The 22,711-nt window shown below is 52.9% G+C and overlaps 1 protein-coding gene and 1 pseudogene across 7 annotated transcripts in view; one reads left to right on the top strand and one right to left on the bottom strand.

The window, feature by feature from the left end:
- LOC522845 (ankyrin repeat domain-containing protein 26) overlaps positions 1–5,152 on the bottom strand; it is a 78,320-nt gene extending 73,168 nt beyond the window's left edge. For 2 of the 7 annotated variants that reach the window (XM_059884461.1, XM_024989111.2), the window contains exons 1-3: positions 4,173–5,149; positions 1,298–1,412; positions 961–1,134 (exon numbers count right to left, since the gene is read on the bottom strand). In XM_059884461.1, coding sequence (XP_059740444.1) covers positions 961–1,134; positions 1,298–1,412; positions 4,173–4,405 — 522 coding nt within the window. In that variant the 5' untranslated portion in view covers positions 4,406–5,149. Of the gene's footprint in view, positions 1–960; positions 1,135–1,297; positions 1,413–4,172 lie in introns of all 7 variants that reach the window. The other 5 variants (XM_024989110.2, XM_024989109.2, XM_024989113.2 and 2 more) reach the window with 5 other exon arrangements.
- Positions 5,153–6,069: 917 nt separating this feature from the next.
- Positions 6,070–22,547, top strand: LOC101904136 (ninein-like protein; annotated as a pseudogene).
- Positions 22,548–22,711: the final 164 nt, after the last annotated feature.

Below are 22,711 nucleotides of genomic sequence, written 5' to 3' on the forward strand. Positions count from 1 at the left end.
CCCCAGGGCTGAGCGTGCGAGACCCACTTGTACCTGGAGAACCAAGTGGTCACCAGGACACCCTTGCTGGGTGTCAAACGTGACCTGACCCACGTGACTGGATCTCAGAACCGGGGTCCTGGAGGGCTCAGGGCTCCAGGCCTGCTGCCTCTCCAGCCCACTTGCACCCCCCAGCTCCCCCTGCTGGGCACTGGTTCTCCTTCCTCCTACCCCCATCCCTCCTCCAGCAGCTGAGCCCATTCTCTGAGCCGCTGGAAGCAGCCACGCATCACATCACTTCACTCCCCCCAAGCCTTCATTTTTTGTAGGACTGAGCGCCGAAGAATTGATGCTTTTGAACTGTGGTGTTGGAGAAGACTCTTGAGAGTCCCTTGGACTGCAAGGAGATCCAACCAGTCCATCCTAAAGGAAATCAACCCTGGGATTTCTTTAGAAGGAATGATGCTAAAGCTGAAACTCCAGTACTTTGGCCACCTCATGCGAAGAGTTGACTCATTGGAAAAGACTCTGATGCTGGGAGGGATTGGGGGCAGGAGGAGAAAGGGACGACAGAGGATGAGATGGCTGGATGGCATCACTGACTCAATGGACGTGAGTCTGAGTGAACTCGGGGAGTTGGTGATGGACAGGGAGGCCTGGCGTGCTGTGATTCATGGGGTCGCAAAGAGTCGGACATGACTGAGTGACTGATCTGATCTGAGCCTACCACACACTCCCGAGCACGTTCTAGTGGGAAAATCTTCCTTCTGGGGTAGAAGGGTGGCTGAGGGAGCTTTGCCCTTTCTGTGGGCTCTGATATTTTCCACCCACCTGCTGGCGTGACTTTGGAGTTGTTTCCATGGTAACAGGGCCTGCTGGACACTACTCAGTCTACCTATTTACATACTGTTATCAATAAACACTCCTGGTTTAGAAAAATGGTTTGCAAATATTTTGTGAATAATGTTAGTTGAGCTATACCTCGTTCCTGGCTTCTAGATTGGCATTATAGGAAAGCAGCTTTGCTGCGAGTGATACATTCTGGCAAAAGACAGCATAGTGGAGAGCGGTGTTGCCATTGACATCCGTGACATTTGGGTCGGCACCATGCTCCAGCAGAAGAGCCGCACACTCCTCTTCTTGACATTCTATGGCCTGTCAGTGTTGTGCCAAGAAACAAGAGTGTGAATTCTAGGAATTCAAAGTAAATAGTCCACAAGCTTCACCAGTTCCCTATATTTCAATGAGATACATTCATTTTTAGTCTCAGTAGTTAAATCACATGCATCTCATGTGGACATGGTTTGCTGCCCCATACCTTCATCAGCGCGGTCTTGTTTTCACTGTCACCGAGGTTAAGCTGGCATTTTCTCTCCAGGAGGAGAGCTACCACCTCTGAATGGCCATTGGCACAGGCCAAGTGGAGCGCAGTCCTATGAAAGCAAGACAAGTTTTTAGGAAACTGTAGTGTAATTGTTTCAAAACAAATAACTGTTTGTGTGATTGAAAACACTCAATAGCATGGTACTCCTATCCCTCTGAAACAAATATTTCATTTTCTTCTGGAGAAAGAGCAGCATATATTAGTTTAGCTCTTCTTACACAGTAAAGAAAGAACAGTCTACTTGAATAGAATGCGTGAGACCTTGAGATTCAGCTTAACTTGGGTTTAAATTTGACTTTGTCACTTATTAGCCGTCACTCACCCTCTCTGTACCTCCATTTCCTCACCAACAAAATGGAGACAGAGTAGTAGTTATCTCACAGGACACTGCTGCGATGCTTAAATGAGATCCACGCACAGGGTTTAGAACCATCCCTTGCATAGATAACAGCTAGTGATTGTTAGATTGTATTATCATATTTACTACTATTACTACTATCTTACAAGGACAACATCTGAATGAAGTCAAAGGATATTACACCTCCTTTGCAGATATGTTTTGAGGATTAGAGACAACATTGTACTTCGATGATTCTAATATGCTCATTTTCTCACATTTTAACATCTCTGACATTGGAATATAATTTATAATTCATAGTCTTTACAACTATAAACTGTAGCATTTTTGTTTGTTCATGTCTCTTTTTTCCTGTTGGTTAATTCCTGTGAGGTGTTTCCATCTAAGCTTGCTTTAGAGACGACGTGTGTTATATATTATTATATCATACAGTGCACCATACAGTGACCCACAGCTGTTACAGGTTACACTGCATTTAAGGGACTATAACATCTTAGCTATATTCACCATGTTGTACAATCTGTCGTTGTAGCTTGCAGGACTTTAGTTCCCTCACCAGAGATCGAACCCTGGGCCCAGAGCAGTGAGTCTTAACCACTGGACGGCCAGGAAATTCCCAAGATTCCCTCGACTTCTGAAAAGACTGAAAGTGTCACAGGATACCAACCCTCACAAAAAATTCTAAATTAAATTGAAAATGACAAATTATTTTTATCTGTGCCACATTCCTATTAATGCCAGAAAGACAAGTCCTGTCTGCTCATCCAGCTTCCCTACACACAGCTTCATCTACAGAGATTTTTAAATTTGAGGGGTCGCTTTAGCAACTTTCAGATTTCTTTTCTTCTTTTTTGGGGGGGTGGAGTGGGGAGGTGAAACCCAGGAAACTCCAGAATTCTTGCCTTTGAAATCATTCTTAGAAAGGTCTCTGGGGTGGGATATACGTATACTTACAACTGATTTCTGATGTTGTACAGCAGAAACCAACACAACATTGTAAAGCAATTACCATCCAATTAAAAAAATATTAAGGTTAATAAACAGTAGAACCAGGAAAAAAAAGGTCTTTGTCAGCACACAAAAAAATGTATAGATAGGAATTTCAGTTTTCTTCTCGTACTTTTCTCACCCTGTGTATTTAAAATTTTCGATCCATACTCCATCTGAAACTTTTGGTGAGATAAAAATCTAGTTACTCTTCTCTAAATAGTTACCAGGTTATTTCTCCCACATCTACACATAATTTATCTTTCCTAATAGAAAATGTCACCCAGCAAATTTTGATATCTAAAAGGGCAAATCTTTGCCTTCTACACAAAACTTTTAATTTCACCACAACTAAAGACAGCATGTGTAACCCCAAATCTTTAAAACCACAATATGTTTATTGGTTTAAATATGGAAAGACCATAGATCCTAAGAAAATGCCCTCCTGTTCAAGGACACAGCCAGCTTCCTACTTCAAAGCTGTCTTCTAAGGTCCTTCAGCAAAGAACATAGACACATAAGTGTACACTGATATAAAACAGTGTAGCTGAAGAATTTTTAACCCAGAAGTTGGCCTGTCATGGGGATTATTTTTCTCACTATGCAGTTTTTTGTTGAATTGTAGCTGAAGAATTTTTAACCCAGAAGTTGGCCTGTCATGGGGATTATTTTTCTCACTATGCAGTTTTTTGTAATATATAACACTATGGTATAAAAATGTGAACATTAAAAATAAGATGCCGACAACATCAAAAATCTGTCCACTGCCAATATCCACAATGGACGATCCAAGGGAAGAAGAGTTTTCATAAATCACATGAGAAAAACAATGTGAGAGCCACGGAGTTTCAGAAGATTTCTTGAGGGCTATAGAACTTGAGAGCTCTTTCTGCTGCTTCTGCTGCTAAGTTGCTTCAGTCGTGTCCAACTCTATGTGACCCCACAGACGCAGCCCACCAGGCTCCACCATCCCTGGGATTCTCCAGGCAAGAACACTGGAGTGGGTTGCCATTTCCTCCTCCAATGCATGAAAGTGAAAAGTGAAAGTGAAGTCGCTCAGTCGTGTCTGACTCTTAGCGACCCCATGGACTTCAGCCTACCAGGCTCCTCCGTCCATGGGATTTTCCAGGCAAGAGTACTGGAGTGGGGTGCCATTGCCTTCTCCTACTCATGAGTAGATCATGTTAATGCATGCATAATAACAAATGAAGAGGAGGAGAAGGAAGAAGGAAAAAAAGATGCTATTCATGTTTTATTTCAGTTCTGTGATTACTGTCATTCAGTTAAATCACTTTAAAATGACCAGTAAAGTGCTCTATAAGGGGAATTATAAGCAGGTCTGAAAGCAGCTAAGGCTTTTGCAGCCGAAAAGTCTGTGGGGTGCTGGATCCCACAAAGGTGTCTGCGAGCCTTGGAGGGGAAACTCACAGGAGGGAGCCCTGCCAGGCCCTTCCTCCCACTTACCTGTTCTTCTTGTCCCTGTCGTTCAGGCCATTCTTTCTGAGCAACAGAACCTGCTGCACTTTGGCTACATTGCCTTCGCTGGCAGCTTTGTGGATCTTTTTGAGGTCCCTGTCTCGGATGCGGTACCCGGGCTGGAAGCTGGTTCTACGATGACCTCTGTCTCTCCCCAGGCTGATGGAGGAGTCTAAGGGCGACTCGCCCTTCTCACTCCTGTAGCCAAAAATCTTCTTCATCGCAGAGCCTATGGGCTCCAAACACACCTCACCTCCCCCTCGGCTCTTCACAGTCCCCTAAACCCAACACAAGCACTACAGGGAAGCCAGAGCCGTCCCGCCACAACCTCCCAGCTGGGAAGCTCAACGGTTTGGAATCTTTCATCCCAGAATGATCGTTGCTAAGCGACAGCTCTAAACACATTGCCCGTGTGCCAGAATGCCCAGTGTGCATGTGCAAGAACTGGAAGTGCATTTTTCAAAAGAAGCAAACAATATCAATAAACCCTTACCTAAGGGAAGAAGGAGAGGAAACGGAAATAACCACAGAAAGGAAAGCGACATTACAACAGATACCTCGGAAGTAAAGAAGCATCATCATAAGGGGCCGCTATTACTCATGAACAATTACAAATTGGAAAACCTAGAAGAAATAGATAAATTCTGAGAAACATGCACCCTGTCAAGACTAAAACAAGAAAAAATAGAAAAACTCAACACTCCAGTAGCAAATAAGGAGATTCAAATATTAATTAAAAAAAAAACCAAAACACAAAAACCTCCCCAAAGCTAAAAGCTTAGGACCAAATGGATTCAGAGCTCAATTCTACCACCATTCAAGTAAGAATTAAAAGTAAGAATATGCAGAAAAAACACTTGACAAAATTCAAAACCCACTCATGATAAAGGCAACTTGTGACCTCTTCGTGACTGGTGCTTTTCTGTACCAACCCCGGTTTTGTTTTGTGCTGTTTTTCTCTTCTTTCAATTTTCAGAGCTTCCCTCAATTACCCAGTCAGTTGGTGGGTCAGTCATAGGCCTGCCTGAGGTGGCTCGGCCAGGGCTGGTGCACACAGGCGGCCCCTGTGGTGACAGCCCAGCAAGCCCTGCCCCCGCCCTCCTGGGCTGTGTGCTTCCCAGGAGGCCACCCTCCCGGTCTCCCCCATGGGCTTCACCTGCTTCCCCGGCCAGCCCACAGCATCCCTCTTTCCGGCTTTCTATTCTGCCTGCTGGTCCTTCCCACCAACTCAGGCCACATGATTGAGACATGTGCTTTGATGCGCCAGGAATGTGCGTGGCACCCTGGGGCCAAATGCCTGGGGTCTTGAAGAACATTCTGCTTCTCAGTAGTTCTGCTCATTCAGGGAAGGCCATCACAGAACACATAACCAAAATATTTTTGTTTTTGTTTTTTTTTTTTTGCCTGTTTAATCTTTTGGCTGTGCCTCTCAGCATGCTGAGATATTAGTTCCCTGACTGGGGATTGAAACTTTGCCCCCAGCATTGGCAATGCAGAGTCCTAACCACTGCACCATCAGGGAGATCCTAAACCGACGTATTCTTAACTTGCAGAGTCTGGTATTCTGCTCCTATGAATAAATACGCGCACACAGGAGGCACAGGGCGCGGCTGACCTTGTGGTCTGCCGGCCATCTCGTCAGCGGGTGAGGACTGGCCGAGACCCCCAGAGCTTCCCACCGAGAGGCCACAGCTCTGTGCTCTGTGGGTGGTGAGACGCTGCCCCCTCCTGGCCTGATTTGCCGCGTGGACACGTTCCTGAAGACGCATTTCCCCCTGGTGGAGGGAGGAGGTGACACTTTCGGAGAACATTTATGAACCGGTTCTAATGTGTGTGATTTCTGGGCGTCTCATTGCTCTGAGGAAAGTGCTGAGCAGCTGAAACAATGAAGAATGGGGGGACCACAACAAGGGCAGGTGGGCCTCCGGACGCGGACCGAGGGATCTCAGGAGGGGAGAGGCCGAAGCCCAGTCAGGCCAAGGGCGCAGGTGCGGTGCTGGCTCACGACCTCCGGTGAGCGGGGAGCGCGGAGCCCCAGGCGGGGGTCCATGTGCCGTCAGGCCCCCCTGGTTTCCCGAGTGTGTCCCCGCTGCCCACTCCCACCTGGCACAGCCTTTCTCTTCCCGCTGCTCCCTGCTCAGCAACCAGCCACAGCCTGTGTGTAGACAGAAACCAGCGCAGGTGCGGAGCCTGCGTGCAGGCCCCTGCTCCCTGCATGGGGTGCTCAAGCCTCCCATTTCCTCCCTGTCAGTGGGAATGCCGTCTCCTCTCCAGCAGCCCCGGGAATCCCACATGGGGAGAGTTTACAGGGCCAGACCCTGCCCATGATAACCTCACAGGGTCCAGGAACATGGTCAGCCCGCCGTAGATGTCCTCTGTCACATGGAACTCAGCATCTTCCGCCCCAGACTGCTCCCTTGTCCTCAGTTTCTGTGGGTCGCCGGCATCACTGTTTCTCCTGGAGGCCTGGTTGGACCCAGCCTCCTCCTCTGATGCTCCCATGGTCAGGGGCTGCGGGCCAGTTTTGGGTGAGGAGGACAGAAGGGAGGTGGTACGTGGTCCCTGGGAGCGTGACCACCTGTGTCAAATGGTCTGTTTTCCTGGCCTGGCCTTGCTTCCTGGGACCCTATGCCTTTCTCTCCCACTGGCCCCTTCTGGTTCCTCCCCTTCGAACCTGTGTTCTCTCCTGTCACAGCCCAGGCCGCACCTCCACTCCCCAGTCTCTCTGGCCACACAGGTTCCTGCAGAGGCAGTGTCATTTCTTCTCTGCCTGCGGAGTCCCCATTGCTCCACAGATGTGGGCAGGTAAGGAGGGAAGAAGGAAGTGCAGGGGTGTATTAGGGCTGAAGGGAGCCTCATGAATCCCTAGCTGAAGTCCACACCTGCCTCTGTCCTGAACTTTAGACTCATGCGGAGTCTGAGCCTCCCTGACTGTGCTGAGGTCCTTGCCTCTGTGTCCTGTCCAGGTGGGGTCCTGTAGTGGGGTGGGGTCAGGTGGGTGGGAAATGACCTTCTGGTCTCCAGAGCACTTGGATTATTGGAAGGTTATTTCTTTGTGTAAAAAGCTAGATTTTTAAATTAGTTTTCTATCACATAACAAAAGCATGTTTTGCTTGGAAACACCAAGAGTTTAGGATGGAAAGTCCTGTCTCCCAGCCTAGCTGTCTCAGCCCCAGCCCCATGTTGGCCACTCCCTGTGTTCTGGCATTTTCTCTGTCACTCCTCGAGAGCTACATTGCACCTCCGAATCTGCATCTTTGTAAGCACAAGTGGGCCCAGAGTCTGTTTTTAAGAGTCCCACACGCCTCCCATTTCTTTCCAGTTGCTTCTCGGGCTGTGCCCCCAAAGTACGTGAGCAGCTCTAAGTGGTACGGCCGTCAGAGCCAGCCCGAGCCCTGTGGCGCTGCAGGTGGAGCCCCAGGTTTACTGGAGCAGCCGGCCATACCCAGTGCGAGGAGCCAGCTTCGCGGTTCTGCGTCCCTGGAAAGCGTGGAGGTGGGTGGACCCTGCCCTCGGCACATCCCCCCAGTCACTGCTCGCATGACATGACACAGGAGGATGGGAGAGGGCATCTCACCACTGGAAGAGGGGCTATTTGGGGACCTACATTTTGTTTTAAGGTGTCTCTGGATCTCTCTATCTGCAGGGCAGCTCTGGCCACAGAGCATCCTCCTTCAGAAACGGGGTCTCAGAGCATGTCCTGTTTACCACCACCCTGCCCTGGCCCTGCAGGAGGAGGGGAAGGCTAATTGACTGAGGGTAGAAAGGGCAGGTGTGCAACAGCCACAGTCACCTGCATCCAGCCCTTGGACCAAGGCTCACCCTGCACAACTTGGTGGGCTCATGATGGATGCCTCCGGGGTCTCCACTGAGACTCCTTGAGCTGTCCACTGCGGGAGGCTTCGGGCCTTCGTGTCAAAAAGTCTATCCACAGGGCAGATCCACCCCCTGCAGGTTAATCGTGGCTGATGTCCTTCTCTTTCTGTTTTTCCAGAGTCTCGAGTCTGATGAGGAAGCCGACAGCGCGAAGGAGCCTCACAATGAATTGTTTGAAGCCCAAGGTAAAGCCTGGCCTTGTGGTAAATGCCCACTTTGGTCAGTGCTGGGCTGTCAGGCAGCAGGCTGCCAGCGAAAGAGAATTTCCTGGGAGGTGCCCAGTGTGGGTGGTCTCTCTGGGGTGCCCTTTTCCTGGGGAGGTCCCAGTTCTGAGATTCCTGAGGTCAGACCCTTGGGCAGGGGCTGCTGGCTAAGAGAGCAGCGAGTTGGTTGGCTAGGGTCATAGTGATCCTCCCGACCAGCAGGCATGGGCCAGGGGACTCCTTCCTAATGTGCCAGACCTGGGCCAGCAGCCTCCCCACTCACCAGAGGCCCTGCATGTGCCCCAAGTGGAGGGCGAGACATGGCTCTGGTCCTGGGAACCTGGCGGAGCACCCAGAAGGCAGTCACAGGTGCTTAGCAAAGCTGGGTGCATCAGCATGTGGGTGTGCGGGTTCCTTAAGGACACCTCTCACCAGCGTGTCACAGGGCAGAATGTGCAGGACCACGGCTCCAGCGGGAGACCAGAACTGACCTGGAGCTTCTCCTGAGTGAGAGGTCTGCACTGGTGCTGAGCACCGTCCAGACTGTGGTCCTCAGGGGCCGAGGCTGTTGCTGGCTCAGTGCTGAGCGTGGGGACGTCAAGTGAATGAACCAAGTGTCTGTGCTACTGGATGAAGCAGATGGACCTCTTTGTGTCCAAAAATCACTTCCTACATTCCCTGGACTCAGACTAAATCTAGGGGGTGAGAGGAAGGGCTCCGGGGAGGTTATCCACTGAGTGATGTTGGGCTCTCTGCCCAGAGACAGGTTGGGTGCTTCTTTCCATCCAGGTTAGAACTGACCCTCCTGCACAAACACTAACGTCAGACCTCACAGGACTTACTTACCTTCTCTGCCAGCCCTGAGAACAGGCCCTGGTGTCAGAATTGCTTTCCCCCTTTTTTGGTTCCTGCCTTTATTTATTTGTTTATTTTTTAAATTTAAAATGTATTTATTTGGCTGTGTCAGGTCTTAGTGGTAGCATGCAGGATCTTCACACGTCATTTGGGATCTTTCATTGCAGTGCACAGGTTTCTGTCTAGTTGCAGGGCACAGGCTTAGTTGCTCCATGGCACATGGGATCTGAGTTCCCTGATCAGATCAGTCGCTCAGTCGTGTCTGACTCTTTGTGACCCCATGAATCGCAGCACACCAGGCCTCCCTGTCCATCACCAACTCCTGGAGTTCACTCAGACTCACGTCCATCGAGTCAGTGATGCCATCCAGCCATCTCATCCTCTGTCGTCCCCTTCTCCTCCTGCCCCCAATGACCAAGGATCAAACCCGAGTCCCCTGCATTGCAAGGTGGATTCTTAATCATGGGACCTTCAGAGAAGTCCCTGTTTTTCCACTTTTCCATAGAACTTTCAGATGTTTTAAGCTGGAAGGGGTCTTGGAAGTGGCCCTTTCCTTGTGTTTTCCTCAACCCAATATACAGCATCATTCCTGAGCATGGAGGCTTAGCTTTCCTCAGGAAAGGACTTTCTGATTATTAGTTGGGTTATCACAGTAAACGCCAAGATGACTCCTCTCTGGAGACCTCCAGACCACTGACTGGGAGCCGGGGTCTGGTTAGGTGCAGCTGACCCTCATCCTGTGTCAGGCAGGGTGGTGCAGTCTGGACATGGAAGGAGCTCTGCTTTGAAGCCTTGCTTATCTAAAGAGAGCTCTTTGTGGGCACCCCAAGGTCTGTCTTCTCCCAAAGGGTGTTTCTCTGGCAAAGCTTCAGAAACCTCAGTAAGCCACCTGGCTAACGTAGAAAGGCTATGAAACCAGGCCGGCTGTCACCCAGACTCGCTGCTGAGTCTGCATCTCAAAGACCCCTGTGGCTCCTGATGTGAGGTGGTATGGAAAACAGCCCATCTCGGGGCATTTTTGCTGGGGAAGAAAAAGAAAAAAGATAACACTCACCCTGCATCCAAACTAGCCTTTGGTGCTAAGTTCCAGGTTATAGGAGATGTTAGGGGTGGAGAGCAGGAGCCCAGGGACTGGGGGGCGGGCGGGAGGTGACCCAGCGACTCTGGGGGAGTAGCCACACACACAGGGAGGGTTCTGCGTTGATGCTGAGTTGAAGAAATCAGCTGTCGGGAGACTTGGGAGAGAACTGGGACGTCGTTGTTGGGTTGTAGGGCCATCGTCGCACTGGGGTCAGGAGTGCATATGAAACACTCAGGGGTGAGAACACGGCAGCTGGGATTTGCCTTCAAATTCTTGGGCCAGGGACTTCTGTGGTGATCTATTGTCTAGGACTCCACAGTCCCATTGCAGGGGGCCCGGGTTCCATCCCTTGTCTGAGAACTAGAGCCCCCATGCTGTAACTAAGAGTTTGCATGCCACAGCTAAAAAGATCTCACATGCAGCAACCAAGACCCAGAGCAGCCCAATAAATATTACAGAAAAAAGAAATACGTGGGCAAGAACAAACAGGGGTAGATGAAGCCAGGGCGAGAGGCTGCCCAAGGGACAGGGTCATCGGCCTTTGTTGGACTGTGCTCTTTGCTTTGGGCAGGTTTGAAGACCTTCAAGACGTTAATTTTTTTAAATCTGGCCCTTTTATTCTAAGTACAAAGCTTGCAGGTATGCTCCTGGTGCTACAGCTTCTGTAGGCTCCCTTCAGAAAATGCCTTCCCCACGTGCAGCAGAGTCCCCCTTTTATTGTGAAATTTTGCATAGAATTAAGTTGGAAGAATTGCACAGTGAGCCCCGTGTCGCCACCATCGGAAGCTTGACTCTCACATGTGTCCCTCTGCCCATCTGTCAGTCCATCTGATTTCAGAGTAAAGTACCGCCTTGGTGTGTTTCCCCTGCTTCAGGCCAGCTGCCAACCTGGGGTTCTGAGGTCTTCGGGAGCCCCGGAAGCCCTGCAGCCACTCCTTCGACACCCCCGAGAGCCGGGTCTGGGGCCTCTGGGAAGAGCTGGGTGCGGGCAGCAGCGGCCACCTCCCCGAGCAGGAGCTGGCCCTGGTCTGCCAGAGCACTGGGCTCCAGGGCCTGGTGAAGGAGGTGAGAGGGGATGGGATGGACCGCCCCAAAGGGCTGAGTCTTTGTGGTTGGTGCTGGACCTAGAAAACCCCTTCACCCTCAGACACTGATTCAGTTATCACTGTCTGATCTAAAATCCTGTGCTGACTCCCAGGGCTTGTGCTGAGGGTCCGTCTCGGGCCACCTTCACGCAGGACCCTCCTCTGCCTAGAGCTGTCTCCCCTCTCTGGTCTCCCTAGGCCTACTGCCCAGCCCAAAGGTTGTGCCCATAGCATCTGGCTGTGACCCTGGCAGCTGTGTTCAGCCCTTCCCTCCTTCGGGGCCCAGGGGAGGAGGGGGCAGTGCGATGGGATGGGCCCTGCCTTGCTGACCCTGAACCGCTGGGATTCCGTACACACGTGTCCCGCACACACACGTCCCACCGTCCAGCAGACTCCCTCACAGCAGACTCAGGTGGGTGTTTGGGAGATGCGGGATGCTCAGCTGGGTGGAAACTGACCAGATGTGTGGATTTCACAAGCCTCAGCCAGGAAGCCAGTGCTGGATAGCAAGCCTCTGGCTTGGTGGGGTGGGGGCTGGGCCTGGGCGGGGCGGTCAAGGCTGCTGGGGAGCAGCCTCTGAGCAGATGCCTGAGGCGCTTTTATTTAGGAACCTGAAGACCTGTTCAACAAGCTGGACCAAGATGGGGATGGCAGAGTGAGTCTGGAGGAGCTCCAGCTTGGCCTGTTCAATCATGGGTCCCCTCGACCACTGGAACTGGCCCCGCTTGTCAAACCCAGCAGGTCCTGGTCTCGTTACCAGGTAAGGTGGGGCGATTAACTCTTGAAGCCCAGGGTGACTGCCATCACTCTCCTGAAGGCCTGAGCTCTCTGCCTGGTCCCCAGAGTGGGTTCATCCTGCACGAGTCCAGCTGGAGTCAAGCAGACTTTATTTACACTGTGATGTTGGCCGGTGCGTTTGGTTCATGTCTGTCTCGGGGTGGTCAGGGCTCCTTCTCCCACCGCAGGGCACGGTTGTCCTGGGGAGTCTTGCTGCCGCCTCTTTGGCAACGTGGTTGATCCTGTAGTTTGTGGGCGGTGGTGCAGGAACAGTGTGGCCTTGTTCTCTGCTGGGCTGGGCGCGTCCGAAAATCAGGTTTCTGCCCCTGAAGCCACTGAGATGGGGAAGGACTTGGGGTAGTGAGGACAGTGCCCGGCCACCTGAGGGCAGGGACTGCATGGTGCCCACAGCCCGCAGGGGAGGGCTCCTCCCAGGGGCCTCGGCCCCTTGATCCTGCCCAGGAAGCGCTGACATGGCCCCGGGGCCACGTCCTGTGCGTGTGGACACCAGTGTGACCGGGCTGCAGGTGTGGGGCCTCGTGCAGCAGACCGAGGTTCTCCTGCTCCATCAGGCGAGCCCCTGGGTCTGGTGGTCTGGGGACACCCACCTCAGAGAGGAGGGGGCCGCTGCTCCTCCTTGTTCGGGCCCCAACAGCCAAGGCGTGTCCCGGGGGCCCTCCCTGGGGCAGGAAGCAGCTTACCGGCCACACCACAGCCTCACCCGTCAGCTTTCTGGCCGAGGGATTTTTCTGCTCTTGTCTCCAGCCCTGAATCCTGAGGACACGTGCCCTCTGCTCAGGCCGCTCCGCCTCTTCTGAAGCCCATCTTGGGTTTCTATGCATAGACTGGGTTTCCCTCGGCTGGTGTGTGCCTTCCCAGGCTCTTCCTCTGGGAGGACAGGCGGGAAGCCATTGCTTGTTCAGAGAGAAGTTACTTCGGGGGGCCCTGCAGGTGCTGGCGCGTCCCCCCGCACGGTCTCAGGCAGATGGCCCTGAGCCCTGGGCTCGGGTCGCCTCCGCGGAGCCTGCAGTTCCCTCAGGTCCTCTGGGCACCCTGTTCCCTGCAGCAGGAATCAGGGGGAGGCCACGCCCGCCGAGCACAGATGGTGAGGTCACGGAAGGTGCGTGGGGAGGCCCGCGGTCCTCACAGCGCTGGTCCCCGTGTGCAGGTCCCGGAGGAGACTGTTGGCCAGACCACCACGTCGTCCCTTGTGTCTGTGTGCTCGGGCCCCCGTCTCTTCTGCAGTGTGGATGACCGCAGCGGCTTCGCCTTCCTGGAGCAGATCATCTCCTTTGGGGCCCAGGAGGGCGTTCACAATGGCAGGGAGGTCTTGCAGGTGTGGGCCGGTCACGCGGCTGCCCCAGCAGAGGCGTCTGGGCGGGGAGATTGGGGGGAGCCGCTGCCCATGAGGGAGGCTGGACAGAGAACCTCGCAGACACAGGCCCCATGGAGGGAAGGCTCGCCATCCTCACTTTTTGCTTTATTTTTTGATATCGATATGTAGGACCTCTTAACTTAGAAACATAATAAGTAAACAGCAGAGAAAGCCCACAGCCCGAAACAAATCCTTTAGAGGGTAGGTTTCAGTATCTCAGACTCAGCCCGCAGCGCCTGTCGGCCTCCGAGCGGATCCTGGGTCCTGGAGGACAGGAGGGCCTCTTAGTGACTGCAGCACATGGGCGTGGACACCAGGAGGCGCCGCCCACACGTGTCGCGCGGTTTTTCTAATCTGGAAGCTGCTGCCCAGACCTCTTTGTCCTCTGCTCCCCTCGTGATTTCATTGCTGAGAAGCGTGCTCTCAGCGTGTCATGGCGGCAGCTTCCGGGTTGCTCCGCACGCTTTAGCGTCCTGTCATTTTTCTCCCAGAAGCCCTCGGGGCCATGGAGAAGCGTGGAGATTCAAGTCCCCGTCTCCCGCTTTACAGGAAGGGCTTCCCCGTGGGCCCTGCCATGTGCCTGCCCCACCCGTGTGTCTGCAGCTTGTAGTCACAAGCACCAGTCACCGAGAGAGCAGCCACGCCACCCGCGTTGTCACTAGGCCGCCGGCAGGTGCGTGGACGTTCCCAGCCTACTCTTTTTCTTACTGTGGTAAAATACAGAAAGCACCGTTTTTCTGTTCTTTTAACTTTACCTTCCCCAATCCTGAAGGGCTTCCCTGGTGGCTCAGAGGTTAAAGCATCTGCCCGCAATGCGGGAGACCTGGGTTCAATCCCTGGGTCGGGAAGATCCCCTGGAGAAGGAAATGGCAACCCACTCCAGTATTCTTGCCCGGAGAATCCCATGGACAGATGGAGGAGCCTGGTGGGCTACAGTCCACGGGGTCGCAAAGAGTCGGACACGACTGAGCGACTTCACTTTCCCCAATCCCGAGGGGGAATGGCTGTGACTCTCGGAAATGCCTGGCTGTGGCTCATCGCTCTATCAATCGTTTCCATCAACAGAACCCACATTGTTCCTATGTCTGTTCGTGCTTTTTAGAGATACATCAAGGATTCTTTGTGTCTGAAATGGCAAGAATTCAACTCCCACTTGGCAAGAGGAGGACATCAGGGATCTTTGTGATCAGCTGGGAAAGGAGGAGGATGTTTAGGCTTGGGAGTCCCAGCTCTGGGGGTTGTCAGGACTCTCCTGGCCTCTGGGTCTTGGCTTCAGGCCTAGCACCCTTGCATGGTTCCCCAGGACCCCGTGGTCTATATAACACTTGCCTTGACAGAGAAAAAGCCCTTCTCCAGCCTCCCTATCAATCCCCAAAGTCCTCTGCTTGCATATGCCCCCTTCTGTGTCTGTCCCTTTGTCCAAGAAGGGGGACTTTGTCCAGCCTGAGTCGTGCCCACCTCCAAGGCAGGGACAGTGAGGGGAGGAGCTGTATGTTGACAGTGGGAGGGGGACATCAGTGTTGACAGGGACCTAGGGAGATGTACCCTAGAGGGATGGGAGCAGGGGAGAGGCTCCATTCAAGAGGTGGAGACTTTGCAGACAGAAAAGAAAGGTACTGGGACAGTGAGGTCTGGGCCTGAGAGAGCCAGCAAATATCTGAAGACCCACTCATCCTGCCTGCCTGACAGGCCTTTCTGTTTTCAGAGCCTTGACTTTAGTGTGGATGAGAAGGTGAACCTTTTGGAGCTGACCTGGGCCCTGGAGAATGAGCTCATGATGGTGGGCGGGGCCACCCAGCAGGCAGCCTTGGCCTGCTACCGCCAGGAGCTGAGCTTCTGCCAGTAAGAGCCCCGCTGGTGGAGGGGGGCGGGGCGTGGGGTGCTGCTGGCCAAGCTGGCCTCCTCGCCCAGGACACGGGCAGCCTGCGGGAGGAGAAAGGGTGCTTCCAGCGTGGTCACAAAGCACGGCATGGAGATTGGGCCAAGAATGCGTTCCTTTTTCATTGGGTTTGGCTCCAGTTGAGCTGGATATTCAGGCCATCCGTCTACTGAGCCTGTTGGCACAGAGATTGTTACTGTATTTTTATTGATGTACTGAAGCTACAGAAAAGGTTGGCAGTAATTCCAATCTCCATCCTCACGACTTTGCATCTCGTTAGGTATCGACAGATGAGACCTCTGACATCAGGCAACTCTGCAGAGGGGCCCAAAGGAAGACTGCTTTGGGAGGATGAGGAAGGGAGACAAGCTTGGTGCTTCTCCAGTGGGAAAAACAGGCACCAGGATAGCCAGTGCACTGAGCCTCAGGCAGGGCCTGGGGTGACCGGACAGAGACAGGAGTCTCCTCTGCTCTGGGCAACTCCCTGGCTCTTAGGTGCTAGGCTACAGTTGGCAAGGCTGTGACCAGGCAGGATAAGGGGTGGCCCCTTTCTCCCCTTCATGCGTCCAGTCCCAGGTTAGGTGCTAGGGATCCCTGGGGCCTGAGGCCCAGCTGCAGGCAAGAGGGAGTGTGGATAATTTCCCACCTCTTCTAAGGCCGTCTGGAGGGGTGAACACTGCACGCCCCAGGCTTGAACCTCTTGGTTCAGAAACCTGCTAGAAACCCCATTGCAAGCCAGTTGGCTTCTTGCTGTATGTACTTCTGTAAAACAGACTCAATAGCTGCAGAAACCATCCTGGTAGGAGGAGGGTCAGGCTTCCCGGGTGGCGTTAGTCATAAAGAACCCACTTGCCAATGCTAGTGCAACCCGCTTGCCAACGCGAGAGGCCTGAGAGATGCGAGTTCCATCCCTGTGTCAGGAAGATCCCCTGGAGGAGGGCATGACAGCCCACTCTAGTATTCTCGCCTGGAGAATCCCATGGACAGAGCAGCCTGGAGGGCTACAGTCCATAGGATTACAGAGTCAGACATGACTGCAGTGACTTGGCACACGTGCACAGGAGGTGGGTCAGAGCCCAGCGCTGGCCACTGCTCAGCACTCTTAGGCCAGCCGAGTTTGTTCCTTCAGACTGGCTCGCTAGGCCCAGAGCAGTGTCCCCAGTGATCCCTCCCTCCTTTCTGCAGGGACCAGGTGGAGCAGATGGCCAGGGAGCGAGATAAGGCCAGGCAAGACCTGGAGAAAGCTGAGCAGAGGAACCTGGAGTTTGTGAAGGAGACGGATGACCTGCACTCTGCCCTGGAGCAGCTCACGGAGGAGAAGGTCGGGTAGGTCCTGCCGGGGTCTTGGGCCAGGGCAGATGGTGGACCCAGGCTGCTGCCAGCTGAGGCCCTGCTGTCTCACCTGAGCCCGCAGCAGGGAGTCCACAGACCAGGCATCACCCATGAAGTGGGCTGAGCGGACTCTGCAGAGTCAGCCCGGCTGGTGGTGGACAGACCAGAGGAAAGCATTTCTGACCTTTATGAAAGTCCTTCCCTCTCTCGATGTGTCACCTGCCTCCCTGTGGTTCTTTGCCGTGGCCGCGTTTGGTTCCATCCCAGACAGGGGAGGTGCCGGGTCCCCTCTGGACGCACATGGGGCTCCCCGCTGGGGGGCAGCCTGACTGCACACGCCGTTCCTCCACGGCCAGCGCTGCCCTCCCCAAGCGCCCACAAGCCGACGGTGACTGATTTCAGGCCATCAGTCGGGGAGCTGAGAATGGATTTGCGTTGGTCTCAGCCTGGTTGACCTGATTCTCCCGACCACCCCGAAGGGACTCGGTGAAGTTCTCTCTGAGTCAGAGAACCGGAGACTCGTTATCTCCATCCAAGAATCTGGTTGGGGGATACAAGGCCTCAAGGGCCATGTGGGTGTTTGGATTTTGCTCCATGAGTAACACGGTGTCATTGGCACATTTTTAGAAATAGCGTTTGCAGTTGTGTTAGGTTGCTGCTGCTGTTGCTGCGTCGCTTCAGTCGTGTCCGACTCTGTGTGACCGCATAGACGGCAGCCAACCAGGCCTCCTGTGTGTTAGGTTACTCTAACAGAAAAGTATTAAGGGATACATGTTCATTGTAGAAAACTTGGAAAATACACACACGAGGAAAAATAAAAGCAAACATTTCATGTCCACAGAGGTTGTTGCTCCTGACCTTTCTCACGTGTCCCTCGCTTCTTCCTGTGTGTGTGGTCGCTTTCAGAGAGGTGTCGTTGCTGTAATGTTGCATATCCTTCCTGAGCACCCGTCATGAGGCTCTGCCATATGTTACTACACCTTTCCCCTTTAAAGAGGGGGGTGATATGATCAAGTGTGTAAAACTCACCCCAAGATCTGCAGGCTCTTAGGTTAATCGTGCTCATCAAACTGTTGCCCTAAGTGACAGCTGCCCTTGTGCCCCAAAGCTCTGCGCTGAGTCTGAGGGAGGCCGAGCCAATCATTTCTGGTTTCGACCACAGTCAATTGATTGTGGACCCGGGCAGGCTCTGCCGAAATAAGAGTTTCCACTCATCTTCACTCTAGATATACTGGGTTTGAGAGTTTTGTTAAGCAACTGTTTTAGTAATGTTGTTCAGTCACTCAGTCGTGTCCGACTCTTTGCGACCCCATGGACTGCAGGGCACAAGGCTTCCCTGTCCTGCACCATCTCCCGGAGTCTGCTCAAACTCATATCCATCGAGTCAGTGATGCCATCCAGCCATCTCATCCTCTGTCGTCCCCTTCTCCTCCTGCCCTCAACCTTTCCCAGCATCGGGGTCTTTTCCGATGAGTCAGTTCTTTGCATCAGGTGGCCAAAGTACTGGAGTTTCAGCTTCAGCATCAGTCCTTCCAGTGAATATTCAGGACTGATTTCCTTTATGATGGTTTGATCTCCTTGCAGTCCAAGGAACTCTCAAGAGTCGTCTCCAAGACCGCAGTTCAAAAGCATCAATTCTTTGGTGCTCAGCTTTCTTTATGGTACAAATCTCACATCCGTGCATTACTACTGGAAAAACCATAGCTTTGACTAGATGGACCTTTGTTGGCAAAGTGATATCTCTGCTTTTTAATATGCTGTCTAGGTTGGTCATAGGTTTTCTTACAAGGATCAAGCATCATTTAATTTCATGGCTGCAGTCATCATCTGCAGTGATTTTGGAGCCCAAGAAAATAAAGTCTGTCACTGTTTCCATTGTTGCCCTATCTGTTTGCCATGAAGTGATGGGACCGGATGCCATGATTTTAGTTTTCTGAATATTGAGTTTTAAGCCAGCTTTTTCACTGTCCTCTTTCACTGTCATCAAGAGGCTCTTTAGTTCTCCTTCACTTTCTGCCTTAAGGGTGGTTATCATCCGCATACCTGAGGTTATTGATATTTCTCCTGGAAATCTTGATTCCAGCTTGTGCTTCATCAGCCTGGCATTTCACATAATGTACTCTCCATATAAGTTAAACGAGCAGGGTGACAATATACTGCGTCGACGTACTCCTTTCCCAATTGTAAACCAGTCTGTTGTACTCTGTCTAGTTCTCACTTTTGCTTCTTGACCTGCATTCAGGTTTCACAGGAGGCAGGTAAGGTGGTCTGATATTCCCATCTCTTTAAGAATTTTGCACAGTTTGTTGTGGTCTACACAGTCAGAGGCTTTAGTGTAGTCAATGAAGCAGAAGTATGTGTTTTTTGTGGAATTCTCTAGCTTTTTCTATGACCCAGTGGATGTCGGCAATTTGATCTCTGGTTCCTCTGCCTTTTCTAAATCCAGCTTATACATCTGGAAGTTCTCGGTTCACATACTGTTGAAGCCTAGCTTGAATGATTTTGAGCATTACTTTGCTAGCATGTGAAATGAATGTAGTTGTGTGGTAGTTTGAACATTCTTTGGGATTGGAACACAGGAAAATGAAATCTGTCAGTGCTTCCACTTTTTCTCCTTCTATTTGCCATGAAGTGGGTGCTGTGATCTTAGATTTTTGAATGTTGAGTTTCAAGCCAACTTTTTCACTCTCCTCTTTCACCCTCATCAAGAGGCTCTTTAGTTCCTCTTTGCTTTCTGCCATTAGAGTGGTATCATCTGTATATCTGAGATTGTTGATATTTCTCCTGGCATTTTGCATGATGTACTCTCTATGTTAAATAAGCAAGGTGACAATAGACAGCCTTGATGTCCTCCTTTCCCAATTTTGAACTAGTCCATTGTTCCATGTTCAGTTCTGTTGCTTCTTGACCCACATACAGGTTTCTCAGGAGGCAGGTAAGGTGGTCTGATATTCCCATCTCTTGAAGAATTTTCCACAGGTTATTGTGATCCACATAGTCAAAGACTTTAATGTAGACAATGAAGCAGAAGTAGATGTTTTTCTGGAATTCTCTTGCTTTTTCTATGATCCAGTGGATGTTGGCAATTTGATCTCTAGATCCTCTGCCTTTTCTAAATCCAGTTTGTACATCTGGAAATTCTTGGGTTATGTACTGTTGAAGCCTAGCTTGAAGGATTTTGAGCATTACCTTGCTACCATGGAATAAGTGTAACTGTGCTGTAGTTTGAACATTCTTTGGCATTTCCCTCCTTTGGGATTGAAATGAAAACTGACCTTTTCCAGTCCTGTGGCCATTGCTGAGTTTTCCAGATTTGCTGGCATATTGAGTGCAGCACTTTAACAGCATCATCTTTTAGGATTTTAAATAGCTCAGCTTCACTAGCTTTAGTGATAAAGCTAAGGTTTGGCACTGTTTTCCCTGCTGATAGAAATGGTTGTTGCAAAAGATCACTGCAGGGTTTGAGGGGAAGGGCCCCGCCCCATCCTCTGTCTGCTTGGGATTCGCTGTGTGCTGGTTTTCCAAGGCTTGTGGTGGAGGCTGACTTCTCTGCGCCTTCAGTCACCAAGGGCCCTGATGCTGCCTTTATTTACCGATGCATTTTTTTTTTTGATGACGTGGAAAAGGTTGAATGGCCAAGGGGTGCACCTGCCAGCTCGCCCCATGGGCCGAGGGACACGCTGGCTCCCTTGTGTGGGGTCACCTCTGCTAGCCCCGAGTCGGGCAGTTCATGAGGCCTGTGCTGCCCCACAACACTGCAGCTCACCCGTCTATCAGGCGGGAACAAACGAGTCCCTAGTGCCTAGGCCAAGTGTGCTGACGGGAGACCCCGGGGAGGGAGAGGCCCAGATGGCGCCCCCGATGCACCGTGTGCCGTGTGCCTTGCAGACGCCTGGAGCAGGGCTACCGGGGGAGGCTGAGCCTCCTGCGTGCGGTCCGAGGTGGAGGTGGAACGTGAGCTGTTCTGGGAGTAGGCCCGGCGGCAGAGGGCCGGGCTGGAGGAGGACCCGCGGCACCTGCAGGCAGAGGAAACCGGCCTCCACGAGAAGCTGACCCTGGCCCTGAAGGTAGGGGGGTCAGGGTGCTGCGGGGTGCCTCCTCAGGACCCCCCACCCGAAAAGAGGGAGTCCACATTGCCCGGGGTCCCTCCTCCACACCCACACCTTCCTGGGCCAGGTCTGAACCCTCCCTGCGGCCCTGGGGGCTTAACGCTAAAGAACGTTTTCTGCAGCCACTGAGAGAGCCCATTTCTCAGCCGAAGCGGAAGCGTCCTGTCTTCTCCAGGAGAGACCCAGGCCTCCTCTGCAGCCGTGTGGGCCGCAGGATGGGGGCCCCGGGGCTCTTGCCCTCGACTCCGGGTCAGCGGCTGCCGCCTCGGCTGCCTCCCTGGAACCACAGCACTAGACCAAACACAAAAGCGTCACCCGCCCCCAACCCTGGCTGTGTGACCTGGATCGGGGGCACTCTTCCTGGCTGTGGAGAGGGTCCCTGACCTGCTCCCCGCCTGCCTTTGCTTCCAGTGAGGTGGCTCCGGCCCCACCTTCTTCTTCCCTGACTGTGGGTTCCTCCACACCTGCCCTGCCTCCCTCCCCCAGAGGAGAAGCCAGGCCTGACTTCTGGTTGTATCCTGTGTCTCCGGACACCGCCTTCCTTCCAGTGGACTCCTGGGCTGTTGCGGGGCAGCTTCAAATCCGTCCTTTCAAAGACGGCTCGGGAAGGGTTGTCACCGTCTTCCACTCGTGCTGCTTATGACCTTCTCGAGAGCTCAGGTGGCTGGGAGAGCCTCCCCCAGGGCTCCTGCCCGGGAGCCCTGCCTCTTTCTCCCTCCTCCATCCTGGCCAACCACTGACCTGTGTCTCGTAGGAAAATAGTTGATTGCAGGAGATGACTGAAGTCGTGGAGAAGCTCTCAGACTCAGAGAAGCTAGTCCTCAAGCTGCAGAATGACCTGGAGTTTGTGTTGAGGGACAAGGCAAGTCCTCTTGCAGACTCTGAGTCCCCAGACAAGCACCTGTGGGTGTTGGTAAAGGGCGTCAGGGTCTTGATGGAGAATACACAGGAGACGGAATTGGGTTTTTCTGCTAAAATTCCACGTGCTGCTCAGTCACTCAGTCATGTCTGAATCTTTGTGACCCCCATGGACTGTAGCCCGCCAGGCTCCTCCGTCCGTGGAATTTTCCAGGCGCAGGCAAGAATACTGGAGTGGGTGCCATTTCCTGCTCCGGGGGATCTCCCCACTCCGGGACTGAACCTGCGTCTCCTGCGTCTCCTACGTTGGCAGGCGGGCCCTTTGGCACTAGTGCCACCTGGGAAACCTAAATGCTGTGATGCATTGGAAGTTATTAAGGCCACTTCGCCTGGAGTTTCCTCCCCTTCAGGCAGTGCAGGGGTGCAGGTGACTCCCCAGTGATGCCCTGCATTGACCTTCTGGTGACGAGGCCTGGACCAGGCAGCAACTCTGCACAGACCCCAGTACTGGGGTGAGGAGCGCTTAGAGACCTGGCCCTTTCTGTCACCTTGAGGGGAGGAGGGGAAGGGAGGGAGGTGCAGCGTCCGTGCAAGGGCCGAGGCAAGAAGGCAGCCCAGGGTCCAGGTGGGAGCATGACCACCTTCCTGAAATTCCGAATATCCTTCTGACCTGAGACCTTTGAAACGGTGGGGATGAAGGGAGGGACAGGTGGCTGCGCCTGCAGATGCTGAGCATACTGCGGCAGTACGAGGGGGTGGCAGCCCACCCTCTACCTGGCCTGAGGTCCTGGCCCTCACTTTCCTGCTTGCATCCGGCTTTCAGCTGGAGCCTCAGAGCACAGAACTCCTGGCCCAGGAAGAGCGATTCTCAGAGATCCTGAAGGAATACGAGCTTAAGTACCGGGTGTGTCCCCCTGCCCTGCCCGAGGGAACGTCAGGCGCTGTCTGCTCAGGACTGGGTGGCCCTCCCACCTCCTGGCCCCACGTGGGGGTGGCCCAGCCCGGGTCCACAGGAGCATCCCTACATGAGCCGGGCAGGCATAGCCTCTGACGTGGGCTTCTTCTTCAGTTGAGGTCTTCTGAGCTCGTGTTTTTGT

Source organism: Bos taurus, unplaced genomic scaffold (assembly GCF_002263795.3).
Source record: "Bos taurus isolate L1 Dominette 01449 registration number 42190680 breed Hereford unplaced genomic scaffold, ARS-UCD2.0 Leftover_ScbfJmS_2140, whole genome shotgun sequence".
Lineage (NCBI taxonomy): Eukaryota > Metazoa > Chordata > Mammalia > Artiodactyla > Bovidae > Bos > Bos taurus.